This window comes from Athene noctua, chromosome 27, assembly GCF_965140245.1.
Source record: "Athene noctua chromosome 27, bAthNoc1.hap1.1, whole genome shotgun sequence".
Taxonomy (NCBI): Eukaryota; Metazoa; Chordata; class Aves; order Strigiformes; family Strigidae; genus Athene; species Athene noctua.
The window spans coordinates 7,199,524-7,226,382 of record NC_134063.1 but is presented as its reverse complement, the minus strand read 5'-3'; the positions used below and the strand labels follow the sequence as shown (position 1 = coordinate 7,226,382).

The following is a 26,859-nucleotide window of genomic DNA, read 5'->3' as shown; positions in this document are numbered from 1 at the left end:
CGCGCCGCCCCGCCCCGCCCCGCCCCTCCCTGGGCGCGGCCCCGGAGACCCCGTAGCGGGGGCAGGTGCGCGCGCAGCGGCGGTTGGTGGCGCTGAGGGAGCGCGAGCGCGCGGCGGGGGGGGGCCGGGCCGGGCCGGGGGCGGCCGTTGCGCAGCTCGGGAGAGCCGGGGGGGGGGGGGAAAGGAAAAAAATTAAAAAAAAAAACAAACAACACACAAAAAACCCCCACAAACCACGGGGGACAGCGAGGAGCGCCCGCCCGCAGCCCGCGACCTGCCGCTGGTGCCGCCGCCGCCGGAGGAGGGAAGAGCCGGGCGCGGCCCCGGATACCGCCGAGGAGCCGCCGCCATGAACAGCGTGGGAGGCGCCGACGAGATCGGGTGAGGGGGGGGGCGGCCTGAGGACGGGGAGGGGCGGGGGTCCGGCCTCCCTCTGCTGCGCCCCGAGGCCCGCGCCGGGGTGGGGGGGGACCGCCCTCGCTGCCCTCCACTCCCCTTCCTCCGGTCGCCTCGGGCTGCCCCCCCCCCGCCGTTCGCCCCCGGGCCCGTCCGCCATGCTGGGCCCCTGCGGACCGGGAGGGTGCGCGGGGCCCCCCCCCGTCACGTGACCGGCCCGCGGCGGGCTGCGGCGGCAGGTGCGCGCGGCCCAAGGTCACCCGCGGCGCTTCCCGCGCCCCGCCGGCAGCCCCGGCCCCGCCGCGGGTCGTTCTCCCTTTCTCCGTCGGTAACGAGGGGACGGGGCGTAAAACCCCGGCGGTGACTTTGTGCCGGTGACTCATCAGGGCTCCCCCCGCCTGCGCCCGGAGGGACCGCGGCAGGACAAAGGCGGCGGCCGGAGCCTCCCCTCGCCCCTCGCTTCCCTCCCCGGGGCAGCCGAGGAGTCCCGGCGCTGGTCGCTGCTGCCCTCCCCAACTTCCCCTCCTGCGAGCTGGCCTTGGGCGCGGGCTGGATTTCAGCCCGGAAAAGCCTGGTTTTACTTTAAAGGCTTTCCAGCGATTTTTGTGCCTTCTCCAAGCTGATAATACCCTGACGCGGGTCGAGCTCTCCTGAGGTGCCTTTGGTGCTGTTCTGCCTCCGAGCTGCCTTCTGAAGCCTAGCGACGTTTAAATTACGGGACCATAGACTTGGCACGTTAGAACTGAAAACAGCAAAAATAATAAAAAAAAAAAAAAAGGGCTTTTCGGCTCTCAGTGCAAGTTTTGGCACAGAGTACTCACGTCGTAACTGGTCACCTGTTTCGGTGGACACGTACCAGGCTTCTGTTTTCACGCTGCCTCCAGCGCGTAGTAAGCTGCTTATTTACGGTGCGTGTTCTTGATTTGCCCAGTCTTAAAAATACAAGAGGCAGGACAACCGTTCTGAAAGTAAGATGTTGCTGTGAACGACGCAGACGGCATGAGCCATGCTTAAATGTGTAGGTTTTGCTCTGAAATTATTTTTATTTGGTCCTGGGCCTTAATTACCATCTTGTGGCCTGTGAGAGACCTGATCGGTAGGTGAGTGCAGGCAGCGAGTTATTCGGTGAAATATTGTCAACTTTCATCCTGACCGGGCCCGGTTGTCACAGAGCTCATTCCCAGTCGCAGAACTGCTTAGATTTTTGATCCTTCTGAGGTGTAATCAGATTTGAAAGGATTGGATTTTAATCAGAGATGGAAATTTTCTTCTTTTTCCTCCCCCAGAAGTGCTCAGACAGAAAGGTGAAAGCATAAACTGCAGTCAGCTGCCTGTAGTTGTGTGAAGGAAGTTCTGTTTTGAAGGCTGTTGTGAGATGCAAGTCTTAATAGGAAGTTACGAGTTTAACCACTTCTCTAGACAGATTTTAAGATAAGAAAAACTACTTACAAAGGCTGTAGGCCTTGGAGTGGTGTTGATAGGTCTAGGTAGGGCCTTGGGAGTGTTATTTGTTGTAATTAGTACTTGGGACTATTTTAAATGAAAGAAAAGTGCTGATCTTTCTGTCCTGCAGGATGTAGGTGGTTGGGACTGTGCTGAGAGAAAGGAGAGATGTTCATCAAACTGCTAGATCGTTTTACGTAGGCAAAGAGTTTGTGCTTTTGTTTCAGCGGTTTTAAAACACCTGTACGTGCTTTCTGGGGTTAGCTGCTCCAGCGACAGATTTATGGCAGAAAAGAATCAATTAGCAAGTAAAACTTTGTCAGGAAACAGTTGAAGTCAAACACGTGGGTTCATGAAACTTGGTTAAAACTTATTATACGCCCTGTGGCTTCTGAGGAGTCAGTATTCCACTTCCTGGTCCCCTTCAGCGCGCTGTGCGGGTCGGGGTCCTTCCCTCGGTGGTGGGCAGGGCGCATCCTCACGCCAGGGGTGGCGGAAGGACGGACGGAGCTGCCCAGGAATGGGCTTTGTGTTCCTCGGGGATGGGCTGTCGCGTCCTTCCAGCGCTACGGCCTGTACCTACGTGGCTTCCCGGGGCGCGCGTGTTTGAGCCTGGTGTAAGTAGCTATGAGGATGGTGATGGCGGCAGGTTCGGACTGATAGCATCGTTGTAATAACTACCAGCCCGTAAACTCTTTGAACAAAAAGTTGTCTGGGAGGCCGTGAGGCAGAGTACATAAGACCCTGTGAACGGGCTGGTGATGCCAGCTGAGCACAGGGGAGCGAACACTCGCCTGGTGTTATTTCACACATCTGTCTTGCATGTGGCAGCCGTCTTGTAGGATACCACATCTAGATTTTTGTGTTAGGTAGGGATTAGTTAAGTCTTGCGTTTGTTCAGTGTTCAAGCCACTGAGGAGTCCCAGGCAGGGTAGTCCTGGCTTTTCACATTCTATAGTGTGCTTATAAATGCAAACCATGTATTTACATACAGCTGCTGTAGTTGACCTTGGGCAACCCGGCTTTTTTTTGTTTGTTTAAATGTATGTAGGGTGACTACAAATAATTAATAATGGAATTGAGAGGTTTCAGTGACCGTGCACTGCAGGGAGTCCTCTGTCCCTGCAGACAGCTTGACATTCTGTCAGAATGCAGCTGGTATTTGCAGATTGATCTTACATAGGTTGATATTATATATGAAGCTATCAAGTTTAGTTTAAAACAAAAAAAAATCCTAAAATGTAGCTGATACACAGTCACAGGCTATATCAGAATTTTAATCTGAATATAGCATTAGATCAGTTATTTTTTTTCTTTGCCATTAGGAAATAAAGTTATTTCCCTGTAGAACTTACTTCCTCTGAAAGTAATGGCACAAGAAAGGGCACACGAGTTTGTGTGGAGGAAACGTCCTGAAGGGACAGTCAAAGCCACCGGGAGGTCTGAGCGTGCTGAGGACTGGGGGAACTTTGGCTGTTACCAGAAGACGAGTGACCTGTTGCTGGGGTGGAATCGGCTCCTCGAAGTGGTGCCACGAGCCGAGCACTTGGCTGGGGGGGAAGTTTCTGATCTTTGAGAGAAACTTCACCATCGAAGCAGGCCGAGGCGTCCTGCTTGTGCTGTGGGATGCGTTACGGTAATGCAGGAGCAGCCACTGTTTTCTCAGCACTCTGAAGACTTTACTTCCCTTACATGCTACCACCGCAGTTACTTTCTGCCCTGCTTAAGATGATGCTTTGATCTGGGCTTAACAGTTGTTCTTTTGGTTTTTTTTTTTGGAAGGCAAGACCACATCACCTCTCAGCTAGTGACTTAGAAATAGAGTTTCCCTCGATGGAACAAGACGCGTAGGTACCGTGTAACCCCGAATTTAGTCACCCCTTACTTTGGTGTGTAGCCCACCTGCACTCTTAAGGGGTTGGTTCAGACAGTGTTGGCTGTTGCGTGAGGGTCATGACACGAAGTCACATCACAGAGAGGCGAATCGCAGTGAGAAGTGTCGGCGGGTTTTGTCTGCGTGGGTTCTGTCTGCAGGCTGCCCCGCTACACGGGAGTGCGAGGCTTTATTTCCCTGGTGCTCCCCGGGCACCGGCAGCTCTGACTGGGGAGCAGGGGGGTGATTTCTTACTGCAGTTACCTGTTCCTGAAAAAAACAGGTGAGAGGAAGTTTAATTTTTTTTCTGTTAGAACTTCAATTTTCCCCATGTAAGGGAAGGTGAGCAAATTCCCATCCTCAGGTGAGCTGCAGCTGTGCTGGGGTGTACCCGAGGGCCAGTAGAAAAAGAAGCAGAATATGGTTCCTCTCTTTGAGCTCTGATAAGAGAAATGGAGGGCATCCTCCAGAGATAAACTACCCCAGCCCTCACCCTCGTCTGTGCAGACCCGTGAAACTCTTAACAGAACAGCTTCGAGTTGGTGCTTCTTGCTGAAAAGGGCCAAGTGTTGAGGTGGCTTTGCACTAACCTTTAATTATGGAGTAAATTGCTTTGCATGGAAGTATTGTCACACCCTGGAGTTGATAAAGAGTTGCAAAGCAGGCAGTCTGGCATCTTGCTGCTCCCCTTTGCGCGCTTACCCAAGTTCTTTGGCGTGCTCCGACACGAAATGGTGTGGATTTGGATGAGCTTCTCAGAAGATGAGTTGGTTCAGATTTAAGTTTTAAGCGTGGAGTTTGGTTTGGGTTTTAGCCATGACTTTCTCATCTGTTTGGAGATAATCTTTAAACTAGATTATAAAATGGTTTCACAACTAATTGCCAAATTAGTGCTGCTCTGTTATTTAGTACTTGCCTCACAAGTTTGCCTTCTATCTTAGACTTGAACTGGGTAGTTATACTTTTGCTTTCATTTAACTAGAAGATAATGGCAGACAAAAGTCATTCTGGCTGGTCTTTCTGGGCGAGTGAGAGAGTATCATATAAAAGGAATGGATGAAGGGTTTTTGTTTGTTTTAATCAGCAGTTGAAGGACTTTTTACCACGACAGTACTTTGAGAACACAGGGGCAAGGAAATCTGAGAGCTGACTTAAGCTTTTTCGATCTGAGGATGGAAAAAATTCACACACTTTCAGTTTTACCCACTTACGCAGCTAGAGAACAAATACAGAAATTTCAGGTGGTGCCCAAATCCACCCGCTGCACCCAGTTCAGCGTTCCGTCCTGTGGAATCTGTTTCTTTTAGCTGCGATGCCCGTTGGGCTCTGACCTTCTGGCACGGGAAAGTTGGCCAGATCGTCCCGGGGCAGATGCGTTTACATTGCTTATTATTTGTAAGTTGGTATTAAATAACTTCAAACACTGGCGTTACTTTTCATGTGGCGATAGCTCTAGATGTAGGAGGTGGTAACATCGTGTTGAAACTTCAGTGTCAGGTGTTATTTTTGCTGCAATACCTGTTACAAAAGGGCTGCAGCAGCTGTGTTGCTAGTGTATTTTTTGTAGAATAATCTTTTTAACCAATTTTGGTTGTCAGTTATCTTTCTGGTAACATTCAGCTGGCAAATGCACTTAAGGAGAGCTCAGCTGTTCTTTGAACTTGGCTTTGGAGGCCTCATGGCAGACTGCACGCCTCTTGATCCTTAACCTGGGATTTAAGCAGTTAATGAAACAGATTTGGGTATTTAAACGGGGATGTCTGGTTTTCTGTGGGTGTTGCTTTATCTCAGAAGTTTGGGATTTTGTTTTCATCCTTCAGCTGGAACTGCAGGGACCCTGCAGCTGTTTTCTTCAGTTGCTAAGAGAAGTCCTGCAAGTAACTCGGAGCCAAGGTTCCAGTCCTTGGCAGGAATCCAGACGTCCCGTTTTAATTGGGGGAGTGGGGGTTAACCAGGTACAGTGACTTGATAACGGCGTTCTTGGGTCAGTTTTCAAATTTCAGCAACGCTTTATACATATTTTTCTGAACTATGAAGTGTTTCATGGTAGAACTTCTTTCTGCCCCAAAAGAGCAGATAAATATTCTCCATGGGATGTTCTGTGTTGTTTTGTTTTTTTTTTTTTTTCCTTCTGGCTACACTAATGATTTTGCAAAGCCACGCGGCCTGCTCAGACGTTTGGAAACAAGCGGTTTGGAGAAACTTAGGCTGCTCTGATATTCTTGTCTTCTCTTTGCATGAAAGAATAAAATGTATTCCTGTGATAAGCTTACGATCTCTGTTTGTGCTTGTGATACACAAAACCGGATGCTTCAGTTTTATGTGAATCTCCATGAAACAGCAAGTAGCTGTCACAAAGAATGGTGAATTCTAGTGACGAACGGGCTTTGTAGTGTGTTGTGGAGGCCCCGGTACCGCCAGACCTCTTCAGAATAGCTGACTTCTGTGTTAAATAAGATGAAGCATCTGTCGTGTAGCACCCTAAAACTGCTGTATGCTTCATTTGCAGAAAACTGTTTGTGGGTGGCTTGGACTGGAGTACAACGCAAGGTAAGCTATGTATTCTACAGTCGTTGAGCCAGGCTTTGTGAAGAGCAGAACAGTGGACGGATCCGTGGCTTTGTAACGGGCAGTACTGTGGTAGGAAGATTGGGATGAGATTGTGCTGCTCTCTCCCGTTAACGAATCACATTTTCTGTGGAGAGAGTTCGTGTTCATCACGTCTGGTTTTGTATTTTCTATCGGTGTTTGGTACTGAAGGTTTTGTCACCTCAGAAGGCGACAATATTTTGTCATTGCTTTACCACAGTACTGCTTTCCTCTGTGTGAGTGGAAATAAGCTGTTGTATACCATTTGTTTAGAAGAAGTAAAATTTGATCACTTTCAGAAGATGAGCTTGCACTTGTTCAGCTGTTTGCTTATCTTTGGCCTCATAATTGTGAGCACAGCATGGGAAAATTAATATCTGGTTCTGTTTAATATGTGCTTTTTTTTATTTATTTTAACAGAAACTCTTCGTAGCTACTTCTCCCAGTATGGAGAAGTTGTAGACTGTGTAATAATGAAAGACAAAACAACAAACCAGTCTCGAGGATTTGGATTTGTCAAATTTAAAGACCCCAACTGTGTGGGAACAGTACTGGCCAGTAGACCTCATACGTTAGATGGCCGAAATGTAAGTTGCTTTTGTCGTTTGTTTTTTTTTTTTTTTTCCGCATCAGAACCTTCTGCTCCAGGCTGCTTCAAAGTTCTGTTTTAAATTCTGGCTTTTTATTTGCAGACTGGATAGCGTAAAAGTTACCTGGTTGTTGGTTTTGATTATTGTAAGACAGTTTTAACCCGATGATTTGTGTCACGTTGTAGAAGCGATGTATTGCTGATAGCTTTGAGGAGCTGGATTTCAGCAGTGCTGTGTTCAGCTGCCATAAACGTAACTTTTAGAACAATATTCTGCACGCTGAGATCTGACCAAACTGGAACTTCTTCCAGATTGATCCAAAGCCATGTACACCTAGGGGGATGCAACCAGAAAGGACACGACCGAAGGAAGGATGGGTAAGGAAAAGATACTTGGTGTATCCTGCCTGTTTCCCAATTTTGGCTTCCCTTCTAGTAGTTTGATTGAATTCACTTGGATTATATCCACGTTTTAAAATCAGGAGTCGATATACAGGCCTTGGGTGTAAATTTTTTTTCTTTAAAATGTCTTCTAGTTAGATTTCCATGGTACTCCAGGTACAATACAGTGTTAACAAACACTTTGTGTCAGACTCAGTTTGTGGGTGTGGTGTTTTCTTAAGCTCTTAGTGCTTTTAGTCGAGTTCTTCAAAACTTGAAACAAGTGTCTGGAAGTGCACTCACAGGACTGATGCTCTTTTCTAGCTGCTTCACACTCTGTGGGTTAATATGATTTCACTGTAAAATTAGTAAATGGCCTCAGAACACAGTCCCTACTTCTCTGATCTCCTCAAGAGCAGAGACTGGGTTATAACTGCGAACATGAAACTTCTGAGCTCTGAACATCCAGTTGCTTCACTTTAATGACTAGGAGACTTCAAGCCTGGAGGTGGCTCCCCCTCAGCCCACCAGAGACCATTGCTCATGTTTAAGTGTAAAATGATAGAAATAGCCAACTCTATTGTCCTCTGACTGAATTTTTTTCCTCCTTGATTTAGCAGAAAGGATCCAGGAGCGATAACAATAAATCAAATAAAATTTTTGTTGGTGGAATTCCTCATAACTGTGGCGAGACAGAGCTCAGGGAATACTTCAAGAAATTCGGAGTGGTGAGTCATTCCGCATGATGGCAGTTATCAGTCAGTTGCAAGATGCTTTCCCTCCCCACTGCCCTTTCTCAGATTTCGTCAAGCTGTCACATTTTGGGTTAACTTAAACAAACTGCTGTAGGGCCGTACTGAAGCATTTTGTGATAAACTGGAGTAAAGAGTCATCATCTTGAAATGTATCTTGCAGTTTGTCAGAATCTATTGCTCTGGTGTGTAACTTCCTCTGCTGCTTCTGTCTTCTCTTGTTTAAGTCTACCTGATGAATTATTCTGTTGCCTCCTTGCAAAAACTCCTGGGTTAAGTTGTCTTAAGAATGATTTTTTTTTTTTTCTCTTTTCAATCGATAACTTACAGCTTGGCGATTAAAAACACTTTTGTTGGATTTTTTTTGGGGGGGGGAACAGTGAGTACTTCCGTGAACTTGTAGTCAAAGACGAGGATCTTAGATACGTGTACAAATAGGTTAAATTCTGCAGCCCCCTGCCATTATTTTGGTGACTGTAGTTGCTTTTAAATTGTCATCTGGAATCAGCTGAGTTCTGTCGTCCCTAGAACCTCCATTCTAGAGATAAACCCTACTGATGTTACACACCTGGTTTTAATTCAGTTTGTAACCTTGGTCTGAAATGACTATATCTTCCAATTTTAGTTTTTGGTTTCGATTTAGTTTTAATTCCCATTTATCCCAGCTATTGTTGCCCCTTTAAGATGGTAAACTTACTGAACTAAATTACTAAATTCAACTGTGAATAAGCTTGAGAAACTTAAAGATTGAGTTCTTGAGAAACTTAAAGATTGAGTTATATTCAAGATTGTGCCAGTGGATGAGAACTTGCTGCCTCTGAGTGGCATTTAGTGTGTTCTTGTGATGGTTTTTTTTATCACCTTTCTCTAAGATCTCTTCTTAGTGGCAGCAAAGGATTTGTTGATTCTTTCTCAAGTGGCTAAGTTTATCAACAGTACTGTATTTAAAACTTGATTAAGATAATTTAAAAAAAAAATAATAAAAGGCAATGGCTAACAACTGTTTCTTTAGTTTGAAAGGCTGCAGTAGATTTGTAAATAAAAATGGGGGAGCATGTTCCATAGCTGTGGAGCATAAGTTCTAAAGGCTCTTCCTCACAGACTTTTGGCTTTCCAATTCTGACCTCTGGATGGCTGGGGAGATACAGGGTTATGTTCCACCAAATATAGAAGGCAACAGCCACTAAGTGTAAGTGCCTTTAAAAGTAAGTAGTAGAACTTTAACAATAGTCTAGAAACTGGGGAGTCTGGTGCTGCTAATGAGTTATCTTTGGAGAAGTAGAGGCTCTTATCTATGTTTTGTGGCCACAGAGTGAAGAGACAAAAGCAGGCATTGCTTCTTAGACATGGTAATTGCTTGGTAAATAAGACCAGTGTGAAGAAAAGGATCCAAATGGAGCAGTGAGGGAAAAAATCTGGCACTGTCACCTGGCGTAATCCCCAAATGGGGACAAATCCCAGCTCTTAGCATCCAGTGGGATATATCCAAGTGAGTGCATGTGGTGTAATAACTTGAAAAGTGTGTTTTCTAGCTGTAAGTAAAAGGTGAATTTGTGTCAGATTTTAAGCTAACTCAGGGGATCTAGTAAAAAATATCCTAAGATTGACTTGAAGGCACAGATGTGATTCTGTGAGATCACACACGTTTTGTGACTGCTTTTCTCCATCTGAGAAATTGAAAGGCAGTTCCTTTCAACTGTTTTAATGTTGCCTTTGACATAAATGTTACACCTCTGGTCACAGCGGTGCTTCTTCTGAAAAAAAATCTTGAAGCCCTCGAACAGCTTGCATTTTCCTTTTTTTTTTTTTTTTTTTTCTTTTTTCCGTTTTTTAAAATGTTAAAAATCACAATAATACTGATCGTAACTTAGGGGGGTTTTGTAATGCTATTTAAAGCATCGATTTATAATGCACTCTGTGCCACACTGATACTCAAGTAATTCAGAGAAGCTGTGCAAATTTTTAAACGTGTTTGGAGTTACAGCTGCTTTCCACGTTGAGAGTGAAAATGTTTAAAAATGGAAAAAGTAATCTTTTATGAAGCTACGCTGATGAATAGTACGAAAACCAGAAACCTTTGGGGGGTTTTTATAGGCTATAGTATGGATATAAATAGAGTAGCGACCTTAATGGTAGATTAAAATCTTAAGTGTGATGAGACCTTAAAAAGCCATAATGTAGCATCTTTTCAGAACAGATGAACTCAGGCTTTTCTTAAACTCCCATGAAGAGCAATATTCCCAGTTTGTTTGCGCTGTGCTAGGACAGCCTGGTATTGATGGCTACATGGAGCATTTAATTGTGCTTTGTGGATAGAGTGCGGGAAACCAGCCTGTAGTAACTGTTTCTAACGCTCCCCTGGTAGCACAGTGAGTAGAATTTCCCTTCTCTCTTCCAGGTCACTGAAGTTGTAATGATCTATGACGCAGAGAAACAGAGGCCCCGAGGTAAAGGCTGATCTAGTTTGTCCTTGAAATTTCTTCATACTCTCCTATAGTCAGATGGCAAACTATTTCACACCATCAGAAAAGGTAGACTTTTTTTTTTTTTCTGTGTTGCCTCAGGAAAAAGAATAATTCACTGGGCAAATATCACTTCAAGTCTAGACTCTTCATCTACAGCTTTAGTTGGTATTTGTGCATTTAAAGTCAGATGTTTCATGTTCATTTATGGTTTTTTTTGCTAGTTTTTTAGTTGAATGAAATTTGATTCTCGAGCCGCTCCTGTGGCTTTAAGGTACTATTGGGGGGGGGGGGGGGAAAGCAGACTTTTCTCCTGTTCCACATGAAAGGTATGTTGCTGTCTGTAATTGCATGGGGGGGTACTCCAGTTCAGAGTACTTCTGAACATGAGATTAGAACAGAATCCATCCATTATCTGCTTTTTGTTTTGGTTAAATGGCTTCACTTAAAATGAAAGAAAACCACTTCTTAAACTACACTAAAGAATTCTGAAAAAAAAAAAAAAAAAAAAATTTCTGATTGGGACCTATCATCCCTGTATGCTAGACTGCCTTTTTAACAAACAAACAAAAACAAAACAAAAAACCCAAACAATTGGAAGTTTCACTAGACTATTTAATCAAGTTGGTAACCTTTGGTCAAAATATGAAGCAAGTTTCATGTCATCCACTTCCCATTGCATCTGTCATCTGTTTGACAATTAAGAGGCAATATTTTAAATACGTGAAGCTTAGTTGCACTGACCACCTTGTAGCATGTTCTACATGCTAGAGAATAGTTTGCCATCTGAACTTTCATTTCTCTTCTGACTCATTATTAAGAAATATATTCTTCACTTCATATTTATTAAGCTGTTAAGTCTTAGTTTTATTTTTAATTTAGACATACATCCTTAGTGACATATTTAAGTGTTTCATAGTAAAGTATGGTAATGTTAAGTAAGTTGTTTTTTTTTTTCTTTTCTCTCTGTGAATTGTTTGACTGTGATTAACGATATCTCTTTAGATTTCTTCTCTCTAGGTGATAATTTATCACAGAGGTACAGGCCAGTTCCACAGTCAGAGGAGGGACGGGCTTTGTCTTTTATTGGAGTGTAAACGAAGTTTCAATATATTTGTTTTTTTGTTTTCTTGCTTTAGCTATCTTAATCTTCTTTCAACAGACACCTTTTATTTAAGCAGAACGTAAATTCATCTGTTTCAATGCTCTAGAGCATCTGATTTTAAATAGAGGAAGCAGTGGAGACAAAGATACGGGCATCTGAATGTAATTTGTGGCTGAAGTTCTGCAATATCTCAGTAATTATTGTATCATCTCTATCTTTGTAATGCTTAATCCCAGCCTTGCAGCCCCTGAGCAAAAGATACTAAACCATCGTGCCTGGTCTGGATTAATCCTGGTCTCAATTAATGCTTCTCTGCTTAAAGCTATACTAAAAAAAAAAAAGGAAATAAATAGAGGGCTTTGGGTCCACTTACGGGTGGTAACAGGCCCAGGTTTGAAAACCCCGTGTCTCCATCCAGCGTGCAGATGTACTGCAGAATGCTTTCTCCCTTCATTCCTCTGGCTTCTTAAACAACGTTCTCGAATCCTATTGCTCTGGCTTTCATTTTTGTACTGTTACATTCTTTTACGTAGTGTGGTAACTAACTGTCATCTCCAAAAATGGCCTTGTTAGTCCCTGGGGGGGGGTGCTAGGAAAAATTCCTCATAGTTTGTATTCAGTACTCCTGGTCATGCATCCCAGAATACACTTTTCTCTTGCCTTCTCTTTCTGATCTGTATTCTATTGCACAGCCTGCTGCTCAGTCTGTACGCTTGTTCTTTTAACACGATACCTAAGTGACTATATATTCATAAAATTTAAAAGGCCAATTCACTGCCATCTTCTCGTGCTGCTCTGAATTTTCCCTTCTTCCATAAGCTCTACCATCCTCGTGTTCTGAGCCGGACCCCTTACTGCGTGTCATTTGACTGGTTTGCTGGTAGGAGGAGGGAAAAAATGATCCCTGTTACTAATCCCTGTAGCATTCATCTACCTTCAGCTTCTCACGAGAACACTGGGAACCAGGTTCTGGGTTAGTGTCGGAGCTTCAGTGACGCCCTTGAGGAGCTGCTGTGTGTCTTCCAGTACCCGAGTCATCTCTGCTCCCTCGCAGTCCCTGCCTGCTCTGTTGGCTCTCCTGCAGGCAGCGCTCTCATCAAAATTCTTTCCGGAGTCCCAAGCATAAGCTCAGCCAGCCTCGTTACATCTTAAAAGAAACAGTGGCTTTGTTGCCCTCTCTGCTTCTCGTGCTTCCTCGTCTTGGCTAAACCAGCAACTGTGAAGTAATTTTACAGGTTCTTGCTGTGTTTGTTCTCTTCTACCCCTTGGCTGCAAACCAGCGTGGCTGCTCTGGTCAGCAGTCCACTTGGATTCCTGCTAAATGCGATTACTTTCTCTGGCCTTCAGCAGAGTCCCGTTCTTCAAAAAAATAAAGTTACTGGATGATAGAGCTCATCACTTTTACTGTATTGAAAATTTCACATTGGAGTTTTGCTGTGTATTGTACTCTTGATTTCTTCGCTGTTCCTTATCTCGTGGTGTTTGACCCTTTTAAATACCCCCTTTTTTTTTTTTTTTATTCTTTACTGGCTTCCTCAACAACCCGTTATTCTTCTTCCTCCTCCCCCTCCAAACCCCATCCCTGTACCACAATCTATTCCCCTCCTTCAGTCTTCTTGGAATCAATTTAGACGAGCAACCTGCAGATGTAGACGGTATCCATCAGTTTTCTTTCCCATGTCTTTTTAGATAAAGGCTGTAATACGACGTGTGTGATTTAAATACAAATACTTTCCTTTTGGCTCTAATACTTAGATTGCTAGTTAACCGCAGACAAATATATTGTGATGAAATGCTGCTCTCAGTTTGGAGGCTGCTTTCATCACAGGTCAACAAAACTTCGTTTATACTGCCAGTCTCTTGTGTGTGGGAAATGCTAAGTTTTTTCCTTTTTATTTTTATTTTAGTGATGTCTTTTGCTCTTGTTGCTGACAGCAGAATTTGACCTGCTGGAATCTATTTTGGCCTGTATCTTTGTGTATTTTTTTATATATAAACTTTCTCTACAATAGGCCTCTTTGGGCTTACCCAACCCAGTTGGATAAGCTTAGAGAGACACTAACTGTTATAGATACTGTATTTCTGTTTAACGCTTTAGAGCAATATATGGCTGCTGTCAGCACTAGCTGCAAAGCAAAATGCAAACCAAGGGGGAAATCTTGGGTTTCAGAAAAGCAGAAATGCATCCATGTTCCATATGCTTTTGATGCCGCACCTTGTTTTTCTTTCTAATTTTTATTGCTCTACCCTTAGCTAATCTAAAGAATGGCACAATTTATGTACTTGCATGTGTTCTTACCTTTCCTGGGATTCGGTTGTTACACCAGCCGCGAGTGGTTGATGGCATGAACCGGCCGCCGTGTTCTGTGGAATTAACCACTATTTTGCCACTCTCTCGGCAGTATCAGCAGCTACAACCTAAGTGCAGTGGTTCTCAGAGTGTGACCTCCAAAAGCGATCTGGTCCTGGGGCTTTGCCTCTTTTCCAGCATCTTCTACAGGTGCCAGACGCTCCCCCGCAACCTTTGTAAAAGCTGCTGGATTCAGCTGAGCTGCCACCATCGAGGGCTGCGGTCAGATAAGAGGCACGAGCCTCTCTTGGGGATCTGGAGGAGTCAGTAGCAACGGCTTGGGCAAAAGAGGGACTGAAGGTGTTGCATACATTTTTTTGTTTCAGTAGAAAACCAACAGGAAATACAAGAAATAAAATAGATTCAGGGACGTGACAACAAGCATCGCATTCTGTCTAAGCAACACTTCTTTAGCTGGCAGGGCTTGCCGTGTTGAGGGGAGTAACGTCTGTTATGTGCTTTTTCTAAGGTGTGGAAACTTGAGAACCTCTGATCTAGGTTGTTAGCTTCTGAAGCTTCTCATTCATCCATGGAGTGGTAAAATTTTTCATGCTTTAACAGCTACATTTCAAAGACAACTTTCTTATTTTCCACGGAAAATATTCCCTAATTGGAAGACGGGATAAGGGATGGGAGGAAGTTGCTTTGCAGCTTTGGGGAGCAGGGACATAATAGTTTTTCCTTGGGAACCTAGGCTGAATCAAAGATAGGAGCAGCAAAGTTGCTTGACTTTAATCTGCTGTCCCACAAGTATTTTGTTTTTAATCCTGTGGCACAGTTATATTCATGACTATATTAGCACTTTTTTCCATTTCCTGGTAGGTGGGTTAGGAATAAAACCAAATTAAAAGATAGCTAACAAGCTCCGTTTGTAAGTTGCATGTGTGAAACCAAGATGAGGCATTAATTGCCTAATTACAGGAAGTATCCATTGCAATTTTCTCAGATTGACTTTTTTTGAGAATTTAACACAAGTCTCGGTTATCTGAAACCCCTGCTTGAACCCTTGGTCCGCCCCTAATACTGTTCATCATCCTGTTTTGTGTCACAACACCCTGCTACCTTGATTCACTCTTCGTCGTTGGCTAGGTTTTGGATTTATTACTTTCGAGGACGAACAATCAGTGGACCAGGCTGTCAACATGCATTTTCACGACATCATGGGCAAAAAAGTGTGTAGTTGTAGTTTTATTTTACCTTAAGAAAGAACCAAGTCTTGGGCAACTAGCAGTTTCACTGGTGAAGAAAACCTAGTAGTTGGTTCAGTTAGGCGGGAGAGCGTGTAAGTCCAAATTCAAGGCTTTATCCATGAAGGTGGGGAAAGTCTTCTGAGTTTGCTTCAGCGGGGGAAGGCAGTTAGCTTGGGCTTAGCCCGCAGGGAGGCACGGATCTTGAAAGCCTGAGAACTTAGGCTGTGGGCTGTCTTGTTTTGGGTAAGGCCTTGTGCTTACAGACCTGGGGGGTTGCTCTGGCTGAGCACAGCTCGCAGGGGAATGAATTGAGGATGTTTTGAGCACTGCTTAGGTGCAAGGATAGAAGTTAGTTGTTTCCAGCTGTTGGAAAATCAGAATCCCAATGAAATCTGAGTTGTTCAAGGCTTGGTTTAAGATACCACTCCTTCAGATGTGTATTTGATACTCAAATTTTGAGGTGGTGTGAGACAACCTACTTTATGTAATCTTAAACTTAAAAAGAAAAAGGAGAAAAACATCATGAAGGATTGGTTTTTTAAAAAATTGGGTCACTTACTGTGAAACTTTGATACAAACCCACGTACTCTATATAGTATTTAACCACAATGCAGTTAAGTGACCTCTGGTTGTTTCATCTTCATACTGTGTTGTCAGCAAATGGATGTTTGATAGGGAGGAATTTTTTTTTTAGGCTTGCTTTGATGTTACACAGCAAGGAACATGCTTGTACCTGTGGAAAAAAACTAAGAGCAAAGTAAATGTTGCAGGACACCCAAGTTTTATACAGAGGAAATAATAACTTCTTAAAGAAAAACTGACCACAGGAAATTCTAGTACATGTAAAGTCCCTGTAGCTTTGCAGTTTATCCACAGTTTTTGAAGTAAACTGCTAGCCTTAGGGAATAGATTTGAGGGGAACACAAGAACACTGTCACTTTTCCTTGAATTGTTGCACTGTTTAATTTTACATTGTCTTCTGAAGTCTCTCTGTGTGCTGATATAAGGATATATTGAGCTAGAAGGGGATATATTCTTGCACATCAGTGGAATTCTGGTTCATCGTGTAGCGTATAATGCTTTTATTCCTATGAACTTGTTTTGGGGTTCCTAATAACGGAAAGGAAGCAAATGAAGTAATGTGCTTGTGTAATCAAGACCACTAGTGTCTGTTCTTGGTTACTAGTATTTTCCTCTTGTGAGCAGTGGAGCACTCCCACTTGCGCGCAGAGGCACCGACAGCAGTAAATGTGCATCGGTCCGTGTGTGAATCGTCTATATCCTACATGCATCCTCTGATCTTCCCTTGGAATTGCCTTAAACCTACATGAACCACTGAAATGAGAGGTCATATCACAAAGCAGCACGCCAGGTATAAATAGGAACAAAGGAGAGTACATCAGCTCTAACGGCTCTGGGAGAGCGTGGAGAACCCTGGGTGAGCCTTCGAAACGTCACCCCTTACGCTGCCGGGTCTCGGAATACGTCAGGGCTAATTCAGAGTTCTCCATTGTTTCCCAAATAATCTCAGGACCAAAATGAAATAAATCTTATTTTTGCCCCCTGCCCCCCCCCCCTTTTTTTTTTTTTCCCTCTCAGTGACATAAAAAGCAGAAATGGGCAGTGGTTTGTCAGCTAGGAGCAGTGGAGATGCCTCATTTCTTGGTGTAAACTGGGCTTTGGGCAGGTGTAGAATTTTAACCTCGGCACTAAGAAGATTGCACAGGGGGGTTTTTCAGTCCTCAGTTTGGCAGTTCACCGCTTCCAAATGTGCACTGAAAAATTAATGGAATTCTTCCGCATAGATTAATGAATTCCAGATACTCCGCTCTCTTCGTTGACTAATAATGCCTACTTAAAAAATGGTATCTCTTTTCTTTTTGGTAATTAAAAAGGTATTGCTGAAATGAATCCATATGTTGTTGAAAGGAAAAAAAAAAAAAAAAAATTAAAATTGCAAGAAGGACTCTGCTTTTGTAAGCAATAACTGAATTCCCTCGAGGCAAATGTGTTAAGACTCATTAATTTGAGGCCTTTGAAAAAATTCCCTTGGTTCCTCTCGGGAAGGGCCTTCAGCTGACAGAGATTTGGTTACTGTCATGTCTCATGTCCTTGGGGCATCTGCAGTGGGGTGGGGGCGGGGGGGGCTTTGTCCTTGCCTTGTGCCTGTTTCCTGTTTGTTCTCTGACATGAATGGTTTTTAAGACATGGCAGGAAGAATTCTGAATACTTTATTTTCCATACTACTCAGGCCCATTGATGATTGAGATTTATTTTCTTTGTACTCTGGCACCCATTAAAATTAATCATAAAAAAAAAAAAAAAAAGACTTTAATTCAGCATGCATGAGTGCTGAGAGTGTTTCATTAAATCAGAAACTGGATTTTTTTTGAGAGAGAGGTTTATATTGAGTGTGCAGCTTATTTTAAGTAGGTCAAATGCACTTATTCGATGGCTTGGAACACTAGGACACTTTATCTTTGAATAAAATAAGTTAAGCACTGTGGCTTACTAATTTTAAAAACAGGAGGGCTTTTGTGACTGACTTAACACAGTATGAAGATTTGCTTCTTATTGACTCAACTGTCCATTTTTATTACTTGCATGTTTGTTTACTTTTTTGTTAGATGTAATGTAAGATTCTCTTATCACATCCATTCCCTCTGACATTGTTTGAGTTAATTGAGATTCTTTAAGCGTTAGCCTGGGGAAGGTAAGTCTTTATCTTCCATTAGACATTTAAATAAAATCTAAGTTTAAAAACAAACAAACAAAAAAACCAAACAAACAAATGTGTGTTTCTCAGGTATGAGCAGAGCTGAAATTGTAGTTAGACGGGGTGGGTTTAAACTGTAACTTTCAAATGAACCCCAAACATGTTTGAATGGTTAAAGCATTAGTACCCTTTTTCAGAGCGTACTCTTTACTCAAAGTTTTCTTCTTACCGAAAATGTCACCTTTAACTCCTGCCTTAAACGTTAAATTAGTATATAAATAATTTAAGATTATGCTTTTTTGAAAGTGAAGAGCCGTTGTAAGAGGGTACTGCTGTTTTAAGATTAAAGCCAATGAATACTGTACTATGATGAAACATAAGTGATTTGTAGGATGTGTTTTACTCGAAATACCTCAACAGTAGGACTTGTAATGTCCTACCGTCATATATATATTGTACCTGAGAAACATTTTAAATTACTGGCCTTAAGTTTAATAATTAAGTATTTAGACATAAGTCATAAGATGCTAAGTGTAGTCTTAAGTGTAATTAAGGGTGTGTGTGAAGGGAAGGGGGGTTTTTTAACCTGCACCATCTCTCCTAAGTGGTGACTCTGTTTGTTTAGGTGGAGGTGAAACGCGCAGAACCTCGCGATAGCAAAAGCCAAACTCCAGGGCCGCCCGGTGCCAGTCAGTGGGGAAGCAGGATCATGCCAAGCGCTGCCAATGGCTGGGCAGGTCAGCCCCCTCCGACCTGGCAGCAAGGATACGGCCCTCAAGGTACTGCTTCAGTCGCCTCGGACTCGCTGGCGCAAAATGACCACGAGGTCATTTGGTTGCACTGGCAGGTGACGGCGTTCCCGGGTTTGTCGGTGCTCTGGTTCCGTCGGGTCGCCGGTAGCAGAGCTGAAATTCCACACGCCGGTCCTCGCCGGGTCTGCTGAGGTTGTTCCTTCGCTGCTTTTCCCAAAAGACTTTGTCGTAGGGCAGAAGTCGGTGGGTTGAGCCCAGTCTAGCCCGTGGCCCAGGCAGCTTCGCCCCCTCCGCTGGGCTCTGCCCCTCCCCAGGTCGCGGCGCCGAGGGGTTGGGTAACACGAAGGTGTTGAGAAAGCTCCAGCTGTGGGCTCGTGGCCTGCGGGAGACCCCAATGCAAAATTTTGTTGAAATATGGGTTTTCAAGGGTGAGGCAGTTTCAAAGGAAGTTATAAGTAAAATTTGAAAGGGATGAGAGAAAAACAGATGGTCTTGTCTTTGGATTTTATTGCTTAATGTAGCCCGGAAAAATAACAAGCAGCTATGGGGCTAGCAGTGGTGCAGGGGAGCACTTACTGCATATAATTTTCTTGATTTAGCTTGAACCCTTCAGGGCTGAAAGGAGCAGCCGTGTGTTTTGGGTTTGATGGCTGAAACCCCCACAAGATTTTGAAGACAGGATAAATATGCTGAGTTCATCCAAAGACAGTTTTGATAACTTCTGGAGAAATACGGTGGTATAATTGAGTTGCGTTTGACAGAACAGAACTTGCTTGCTCTGATAGATGAGAAATTTTCACCTGGGGGGCTAAAGGGAGTGTCACTGCTTCATCTATTGCTACAATAGATGATACCTCAGTGGAGGGATTGCTTGTTTCCCCATGGTGCTTATTAACTTGAAAGCCGCAGCTGAGGCTTTGACGTTCTGCACAGATGTGCTAATCTGCAACTGCGCAAATTGAGAAACTGGATTATTTTCAGTGTGGTTATTTGTAGAGAGAAGGCTGTCTGATGCACTGCAGAGATTAACGTAAAACAGAAACGCATTTATCTTTCAATCTTAATGCTGCAACAAATGCAGAAGATGATGGGGTTTATGGTTCAAAAACTTCAAAAATAATTCAGATAAACCTGGTAGTATATTCAAAATGCTTTGGATAATGCAGTCTGTGACTCTCAGTGGTTTTGTTCTTTATACCGGGGTAGTTTCCTGCTCTCGGTGTGCTCGCAGCCCTTGAAGGCTCCATCTGACTCGAGTTTGGGGACTGCTGTCTCTTCTGTGCGTTATTTGCTGAGTGATTCAGAGTCTTTTCGGCATCGCATATTCAGAAATAGTTCAAGGCTGTTCCTTGGACCGTAGAAGTAGATCTGTAAGGGACACTGGGAGGATAGCCAGAGCCCCGAGCAAGATCAGCTTTCTTTTTAAGTCATTCCTGTTTCATGGTACGCAGCTTCAGTGCATCTATAAGTTGCTTTTTTGTTCTGTTTTAGGGATGTGGGTGCCAGCTGGACAGGCAATTGGTAAGTACGTTATATGGGAGCAATTTTAAAGGAAAAATCCTACTGAACAAGGGTGCAGTTCCTTTAAGAATTCACAGTGATTTGTGGATTTCTGTAGTATTTAACCTACATTGAAAAGCTTGATTGAATTTATCCTGAAAGAATGAAGATAGTGTATTGTTAACAAATCAGTAGTGGGACCTGACACACATCCTGCTCTTGCCAACGATGCCAAGTTGGTATCAAGGAATTACATACTGAGCTGCAGTTATTTACGGTGGGGGTACTCGGAGGACAACTGTTTCCCAAAGTAAGAATTCATAGAAAGCTGAGGCTGCAGCTGAAATCCTATCAAACAGCTTTACCCCATCTAGAGGATGCTGACTTAAGCGGCAACTTTTCGTTATTAAGCCGCTTTAGTTTGTGGTTTCTCTTTGTTTTCCAGGTGGATATGGACCACCTCCTCCAGGAAGAGGAGCTCCTCCACCACCACCACCATTTACCTCATACATAGTCTCTACACCTCCGGGAGGGTTCCCACCTCCACAGGGATTTCCACAGGGCTATGGCACCCCTCCACCATTTAGTAAGTCACCTACAGGAGTTTGAGTACAGTCCAATACCAAATTCAGTTTTTCAGCTTTTGCTTACCTTTCCCTGGACCTGGATTTTTTTTTTTTTTTTTTTTTTTTTCCCCACTACGTTTCATCCATCCTTAGATGTTTTGCCTAGATTGTGTCTTCTGAGCTATAATTAACTACATGAAGTATTTTTGTCAGTGAGTTGGGTTACTTTATTCTGGGGTGCAGTAATCGTGTATGTTCTCTAGTTTAAATCTGTGTTGCTGAACGTATTTAGATTTTTGGTGTACCACTGTTACGACATCTGAGAGAAAAGTTAAGAGATTACTGCGTGATGACTGGGCTAGACACAGACTGGGATCTTCAGAGAAGCTTAAAGAATTAAGATCGTAACTGGCATTGGAAATGTAAATAGGATTTTAGCACCTACACCCTCAGGCCACCTTTTGAAAAGTCTAAGTCACAAACCTGCTTTAAAAATAGCACCCAGTTATCTAAAATTACTTGTTCCTGTGAGTGCCCGGAGTTTGGTCCCTGGTTCTACTTTATCGCTTTCTCTTTGTTGGTGGCTGATGTGGCTGCAGCCTTCCTTTGGGGTGAGAGTTCACGTTGGAAGGTATGTTTTGGGGGTCTTTTAGCCACAGTGGTTGCCAGAGTGTAGGAGTGAATGGCCAGCTGTAGGAAACAAACACTTTGGTTTTAGTAGACTTGGAAGTATTTTTAAAAGAATTGTATCGCCCTCTGAAGCCAAGCAGGAGGTCAGGGTGGTGCTTTCCCGTGTCTCTTCACATGTGCTGTGCTTTCCTCGTGTTGCAGGTTTTGGTTATGGTGCTCCACCTCCTCCACCTGACCAGTTTGCCCCACCTGGAGTACCCCCTCCACCTGCCACTCCAGGGGCAACACCACTAGCTTTTCCACCACCACCACCACCATCTCAGGCAACTCAGGACATGAGCAAACCCCCAACTGCTCAGCCAGAATTCTCTTATAGTCAGTTTGGTAAGTAACTGCATATAAAATAAACTCAGCTTGATATTTTTCCCTTTCCTGCTTTTCTTTTATACTTGAGTAGAAAGTCAGCGTTCAGAAACAGTTTGCTAACGCTGAGGCACTTCTCTCCAGGATGGGAATGCCAGCCAGCAGCTCTCAAGTGATCCTTAAATCATGCAGTATTCTAGCCAGGGGGTATTTTCTTAATCAACTCTAAAACACTGCCTGTATGCTGTGAAATAGTCTTCAGAGACTCGGGCACTGCCAGGATAAGTTACTCATCTGCACTCTCCCTGAACCTGTAGTCAAAACTTTTTTTCCAAGAGCTTCATGGAGCTTGAAGGCAAGTTTTTGTGTAATGACTCTGATCAGGTTGGAGAATAGACCTCAAGAGTAGTAACAGCACGGAGAGGCAAGCAGTGTAAGAATCCAAGCTGCGTGCCTTTTCCTCCCTTCCTCCCATTCCTTTCCTGTGTGTCTCAAGTTATAGTCCTGTCTGAAGTGTGTAAAGCTGGACTGTGCTCTGTAGATAACTTTCAGATAGCTGATAGAAGACATTGATGCAACAAGTTTTAAGCCAGGCAGACAGTACTACAAAATAAATAAAAAAAAAAACAAAAACAAAACCAACACATTGCTAGACAAGTGCTTGTGCTCCTGAGTAAAATTTCTGCTCCTCCCTGTGGAAGCTGAGAGGGAGTTCTCATCTTGTTCTTCCACTCAGCCCTGGTTTTGAGCAGTGTTCTCCAAAGAGCTTTTTTTGTGGCATACTGCTTTTTTTTTTTTTTTTGAAGTGACAGTAATTGTTCATTTTTTTACCTCTGAAGTGAACTTTTTTCATGCAGTAGGCCCGTGGGTTAAGACTGTTCCCCACTTGAACAAGTTCTCCATCTCCTGCCTGCTGCGTTTGAAGTGCCTGCAGAAACTGTTAGGAGATGAACACTTCATAAAGTTATTTACATAGATACTATTCGAAGTTCCAAAAATGTAAAACAGACTCTGAAGGAAGATTAGCCTTTCAGATGTGTTTATAAAGCAAACATATGTTTTCATGTTGATTTATTTGAAACGTTTTTCAGTTTGTTATAAACACAGTTGCTTTCGTAGACGGCTTTGCCCTTGTGACTCAAGAAGTTTTTCTTGTCTTGCCAGAACTTGTCTCTTTGCAGAGTCTTTTTGAAGGGGGTGGACCCTACTAAATAAAGTATAAATACTGTGCACAATCATTTCTACTCAGCGGGGAGCCAATATTTGGGATGTGTTGGAAGTTAAAGAAGAATCTGTTTTCCAACATTGTGAAAAACTGGGGAGTGGAGATTCCAGTATTTGGTGTGTGTGTGGTACCACTTGCCTCTTGGATGTTCTAGGAAGCCTCTTTGCCAGCGTTTAGTCTCTTAAGAGTGCTGGGCAGGGAGGGAGGAGGGAGGAAGAGGTGTGTAGTACAGCATTTTGAGGAGGAAGGCCAGGAAGATGAGTTGTTTCATCCACGACTGCAGTTAGTCTCTCACCTCGAGTGCTTTTCTAGCCTGAACGCTGTTACTAGTGCTGACAGGGATAGAGGTATTGAATATGCTGCAGTACCACAGAGTCATCCACCTGCTCATAAAGCTGCGTGTAAAATCTTTTATGAAACTTTTTTAAAGAGCTTTAGCACTTCATGTGATCGCAATTTAGTTAGCATAAGCATTGCTGTACAATAGGCAGTCTAGCTGATCTGCATGTATTTACATAAATGCGTAAAGCTTCTGGGCTCTGAAGAGGCACTGAGTTATCTAATCGTTGTGGCATTTTAAGATTTGTCCTGGCTTGACAGCATCTTAAATGCTGCTATGTTTGCAGCTGGGGTGAATGTAAACACTAGTAAATTCAAACGCTAACAGGGGTGTGTCTCCCTCACCCTGAAAAATTATCTCTGTACAGGGCTCTCTTGGGGTTCGTCACCCTGGTCTCCTCATTTCTTACTAGGGCTGGGTTCCTATTCTCAAGACCCTTCAGGCTACGCGCCAATACTTTGTTTACACTCTTATGGTCAGGCTGAGCAGTGAGAAGCCGTAGGTAGGTGGTGCCTATTTACAACCAATGCTCTCGATATATCTGCCCTTGGGAAATTAACTTGTGTTTCTTGCAGGGTCTCTTCTAAGAGGGCGGGGGGGGATCAGTGCGGCTCAGATGTTTGACTTTTGTGAGCAAGGGCAGCGCAGCCCTTCCTGTTCCTTAGCTGGCTGAAGTGAAAGCTCACCACTGAGTGGGACTGAGGCTGCTGCTGGCTTCCCAAGCTGCTGCATTGGCGAGGCTTTGTCCTGTGGCATCAAACGGAGCTCAGGTTCTTCAGAGAGCAGGAGCGGAGCGGGGGGAGCAGCCCCCTGGGGAGGGGAGCCCCCGTTTTGGGGGGGGGGGGGGGGGGGGGGGCTGGAGCATGTTCCTCCGAGGCGCCGGTGCAGGCCGAGAGCTGCAGCAGGCGTTAACAAAGCCAGGGGAAGACAGTATCTACTTAAATGTCTGGCTGTTCAGGTTTATGCTGTAGGTTTCCTTCATGATAAACAAATTGAGAACTGTGGTTTCCACCACTTAACGCTGTAACACTGCAGTGTACAGTGAGAATAACTTGATTTTTTTTTTTTTTTCCCGCACTCCAAGCTTCACCCCCTGGCAAACAATCAAATCGTATTTTTAGTTGCCTGCTTATCTCTGAGAAAGAAAAAAAAAAAAAAAAAGACGACTGGATTAGCATTTTGAGCTAATAGAGGCCTGTGATAGATGTGTTTTAATGCTCATTAGTGGTAGCAAGTCCTGAGAGACAGGCAGAGCTTGAAATTGAAATACTGAAGACATGCTAAGAGACTTTGTTTTGGATTAAGAGAGTTAAACCTGCTTTAAGCCTGCATAGAGAGAAGCAGAACTGCAGCAATGTACTTAGTAATTAGGACTCTTAATTCCATCTTTCATAGCAGAGGCTTGCACTGATGCCACTGTTATGATTAAGAGTTGTATTTAATTATGGGAACTTTTATTAAATTTCTCAGTGTTCTCAATTTACATCTAGTTGTCTTTCATATTGGCAGCGAGAATTCCAGCAAGTCTTTCATCTTCACCCTGCCTTCCTACCCCCAAATTGTGCTTACTCTAAACCTCTGCTGAACCCGGGCTTAGGCAGGGCTCTGGTGCAGAGCGTGGTGGTCTCAGCCCCGCTGAGCGGGCAGAAGGGTTTAGTCCCTCAGACTGAGGAAGAACAACTTAACGGGTAACTCACAGCACGCGTTAGTGTAAACTTTAGTTGACAGTTCCTAATCAGGCTTAAAGCTGACTGACCTTGGGTGCAGTTGGTGCAGGGGACGGGGGAGAAGGACGTGAGAGTTGCTGGCTGACTGCTGCTCCTCTGCGGCCGGGCTGGAGGCGTTCGCCGCCGTCTGCGGTAGCAGCAGGGTGTCAGGTTCTGAAATTTTGTTTTTTGAACTCGCAACAAACACACTTGAGCCTGCCCGTGCAGTGAGTTTTCGGGGAAGGACTTTAGTTCTCTCTCGGGCGCTGTAGTCGCAATCTTCTGGCTTCTGCTTTGCCCCCTCAAGCTTCCATTTACATTTTTTGAGCTGAGTATTCCTTGAAAGAGAGGCTGATTCGTTCATTTAAATATCTGGGCAGCAGTACTCTGTTTTTGGAAAGGGAGCTGAAGATTGTCTCCTCCGGTGTGTCTCTTCAGCGAAGGAAGTTTTTTGACTGTCCAGGGAAGGTGGTGAAGCTGGTTCAACAAAGCCAGAGTCTAAGAACTCTGCTCAGTCAAGCTGAGGTGCTGCAGTATAATAGCTGTGAGGTTTCAGGAAAATCTTCCTTGCTACATCTTCATCTCTGCTGAACCTGACAATACTAGTTTTTAGCCCATCAAAAAACCCAACCCAAAACAAAGTAAAAATACTTGGAATGAGCTGACAGCAAACCTGCAAGCCGCTTCAAGCTTCTGAACAGCCGTAACAGGATAGTTTGAACTTCCAGCCTGGGTAGGATTACCTCAAAAGCAAAACCTGCCATCTCTGCACACCGGTTCAGTTCTGCTTTTTGCCCGTTTCTTCTGTACGGAAGGTAAATCACTGCAGGAGCTGGAAGCAGCTGCTTCCCTTAAGGTGTAAGACCGAGGTGTTTGTTCCTGAGGCCGTGCTTGGGGGGAGGGAGTTTGAATTTGCCTCTTGGTGCGGGTGGGGACAAGCTGGGAGCTGACTGCTGCCTTTTCCCCTTCTCCCCAGGGTATGGACAAGACTTGAGTGGTTTCGGACAAGGTTTCTCTGATCCCAGCCAGCAACCCCCTCCCTACGGAGGCCCCTCGGTGCAACCATCCAGTGGCCCACCGGCAGGAGGAAGTGGTTTTGGACGAGGACAGAACCATAACGTGCAAGGATTTCACCCCTACAGGCGCTAGCGTGGGCTGGCAATCAGGGAATTCTGTCCACAGGGATGTCTGGTACCAGCCGAACCCAGGAATCCCAGACTTCTGAACTTGTGACAATCACATACTTGATGGAAGAAAAACCTAACAACATTTTTTTTTTTTTTTTTTTTTTTGGGGGGGGGGTGGGTGGGGGCAGATGGCTTCTGAAGGCAAAGCTGTGGGTGTTTGGACTGCAGTTTTTAAATATTTTCCTTTCTCTAACCCATCAGCACAAATAAAGAAAATGTCACTGGTTCAAACTACAGGGTTTTAAAAATGTCTTCAGCTTTAATTCAAAACTTCAGGTTTCTTTTTTTTTGAAATTATTTTTCCTGAGCCTTTGTTTTACCGTATATTGTAAACTTTTATGTTTAAAAGAAAAAAAATATATACATTTACAGATTGTGAAATTTTTAAGAGAAATTTTCTACTATGTATGCTGGCTTATTTTTTAATTTAAAACAGGGTTTCCGTTAGCACTGTTGGAAGTGAGGGTAAGCTGCAACCCCCTTACTCCTGACATTAGTGGTGGGGCGGATGGGTTCAGAAACTCTGGGAGTTAAAAGAAATCTACTGAGTGTATTTTGCTTTTGTTACCTGATGGTATAGAGCTGGTAACAAGGCAGGTGCAGACTTGTTGACGCACAGAGTCACTTACGAAGCGCAGCGTTGGATCTGTGCTTCAAACGCTTTCAAATCCTCTGTGGATTTCGTTAGGGGTTAACGGAGGCCTTGTTAAGATGTAGATTTCCCTCAGGCAAAAGGTTTAGGTG

General features: G+C 44.0%; 1 protein-coding gene across 4 annotated transcripts; it reads left to right on the top strand.

Moving 5' to 3' along the window:
• DAZAP1 (DAZ associated protein 1) lies at window positions 1-26,218 on the top strand. 4 transcript variants are annotated; one of them, XM_074928064.1, is made up of 13 exons: window positions 1-381; window positions 6,222-6,262; window positions 6,722-6,888; window positions 7,203-7,268; window positions 7,892-7,999; window positions 10,422-10,470; window positions 15,030-15,112; window positions 18,472-18,625; window positions 20,090-20,119; window positions 20,544-20,684; window positions 21,496-21,678; window positions 25,406-25,408; window positions 25,905-26,218. In XM_074928064.1, the coding sequence occupies exons 1-13, from the start codon at window positions 350-352 to the stop codon at window positions 26,075-26,077; spliced, it is 1,230 nt and encodes a 409-aa protein (XP_074784165.1). In that variant the 5' UTR covers window positions 1-349; the 3' UTR covers window positions 26,078-26,218. The 4 variants fall into 4 exon arrangements, with proteins under 4 accessions (XP_074784165.1, XP_074784164.1, XP_074784161.1 ...); XM_074928063.1 differs by having other exon boundaries at window positions 3-381; window positions 7,889-7,999; XM_074928060.1 differs by lacking the exon at window positions 25,406-25,408 and having other exon boundaries at window positions 6-381.
• Window positions 26,219-26,859: the final 641 nt, after the last annotated feature.

Excerpts from the sequence above, each read along its gene's own strand:
- DAZAP1 (XM_074928063.1), top strand. The coding sequence starts at position 350 with ATGAACAGCGTGGGAGGCGCCGACGAGATCGG. Across the intron at positions 6,889-7,202 it reads ATACGTTAGATGGCCGAAAT|ATTGATCCAAAGCCATGTAC; the intron begins GTAAGTTGCTTT and ends AACTTCTTCCAG. Across the intron at positions 10,471-15,029 it reads AGAGAAACAGAGGCCCCGAG|GTTTTGGATTTATTACTTTC; the intron begins GTAAAGGCTGAT and ends GTCGTTGGCTAG.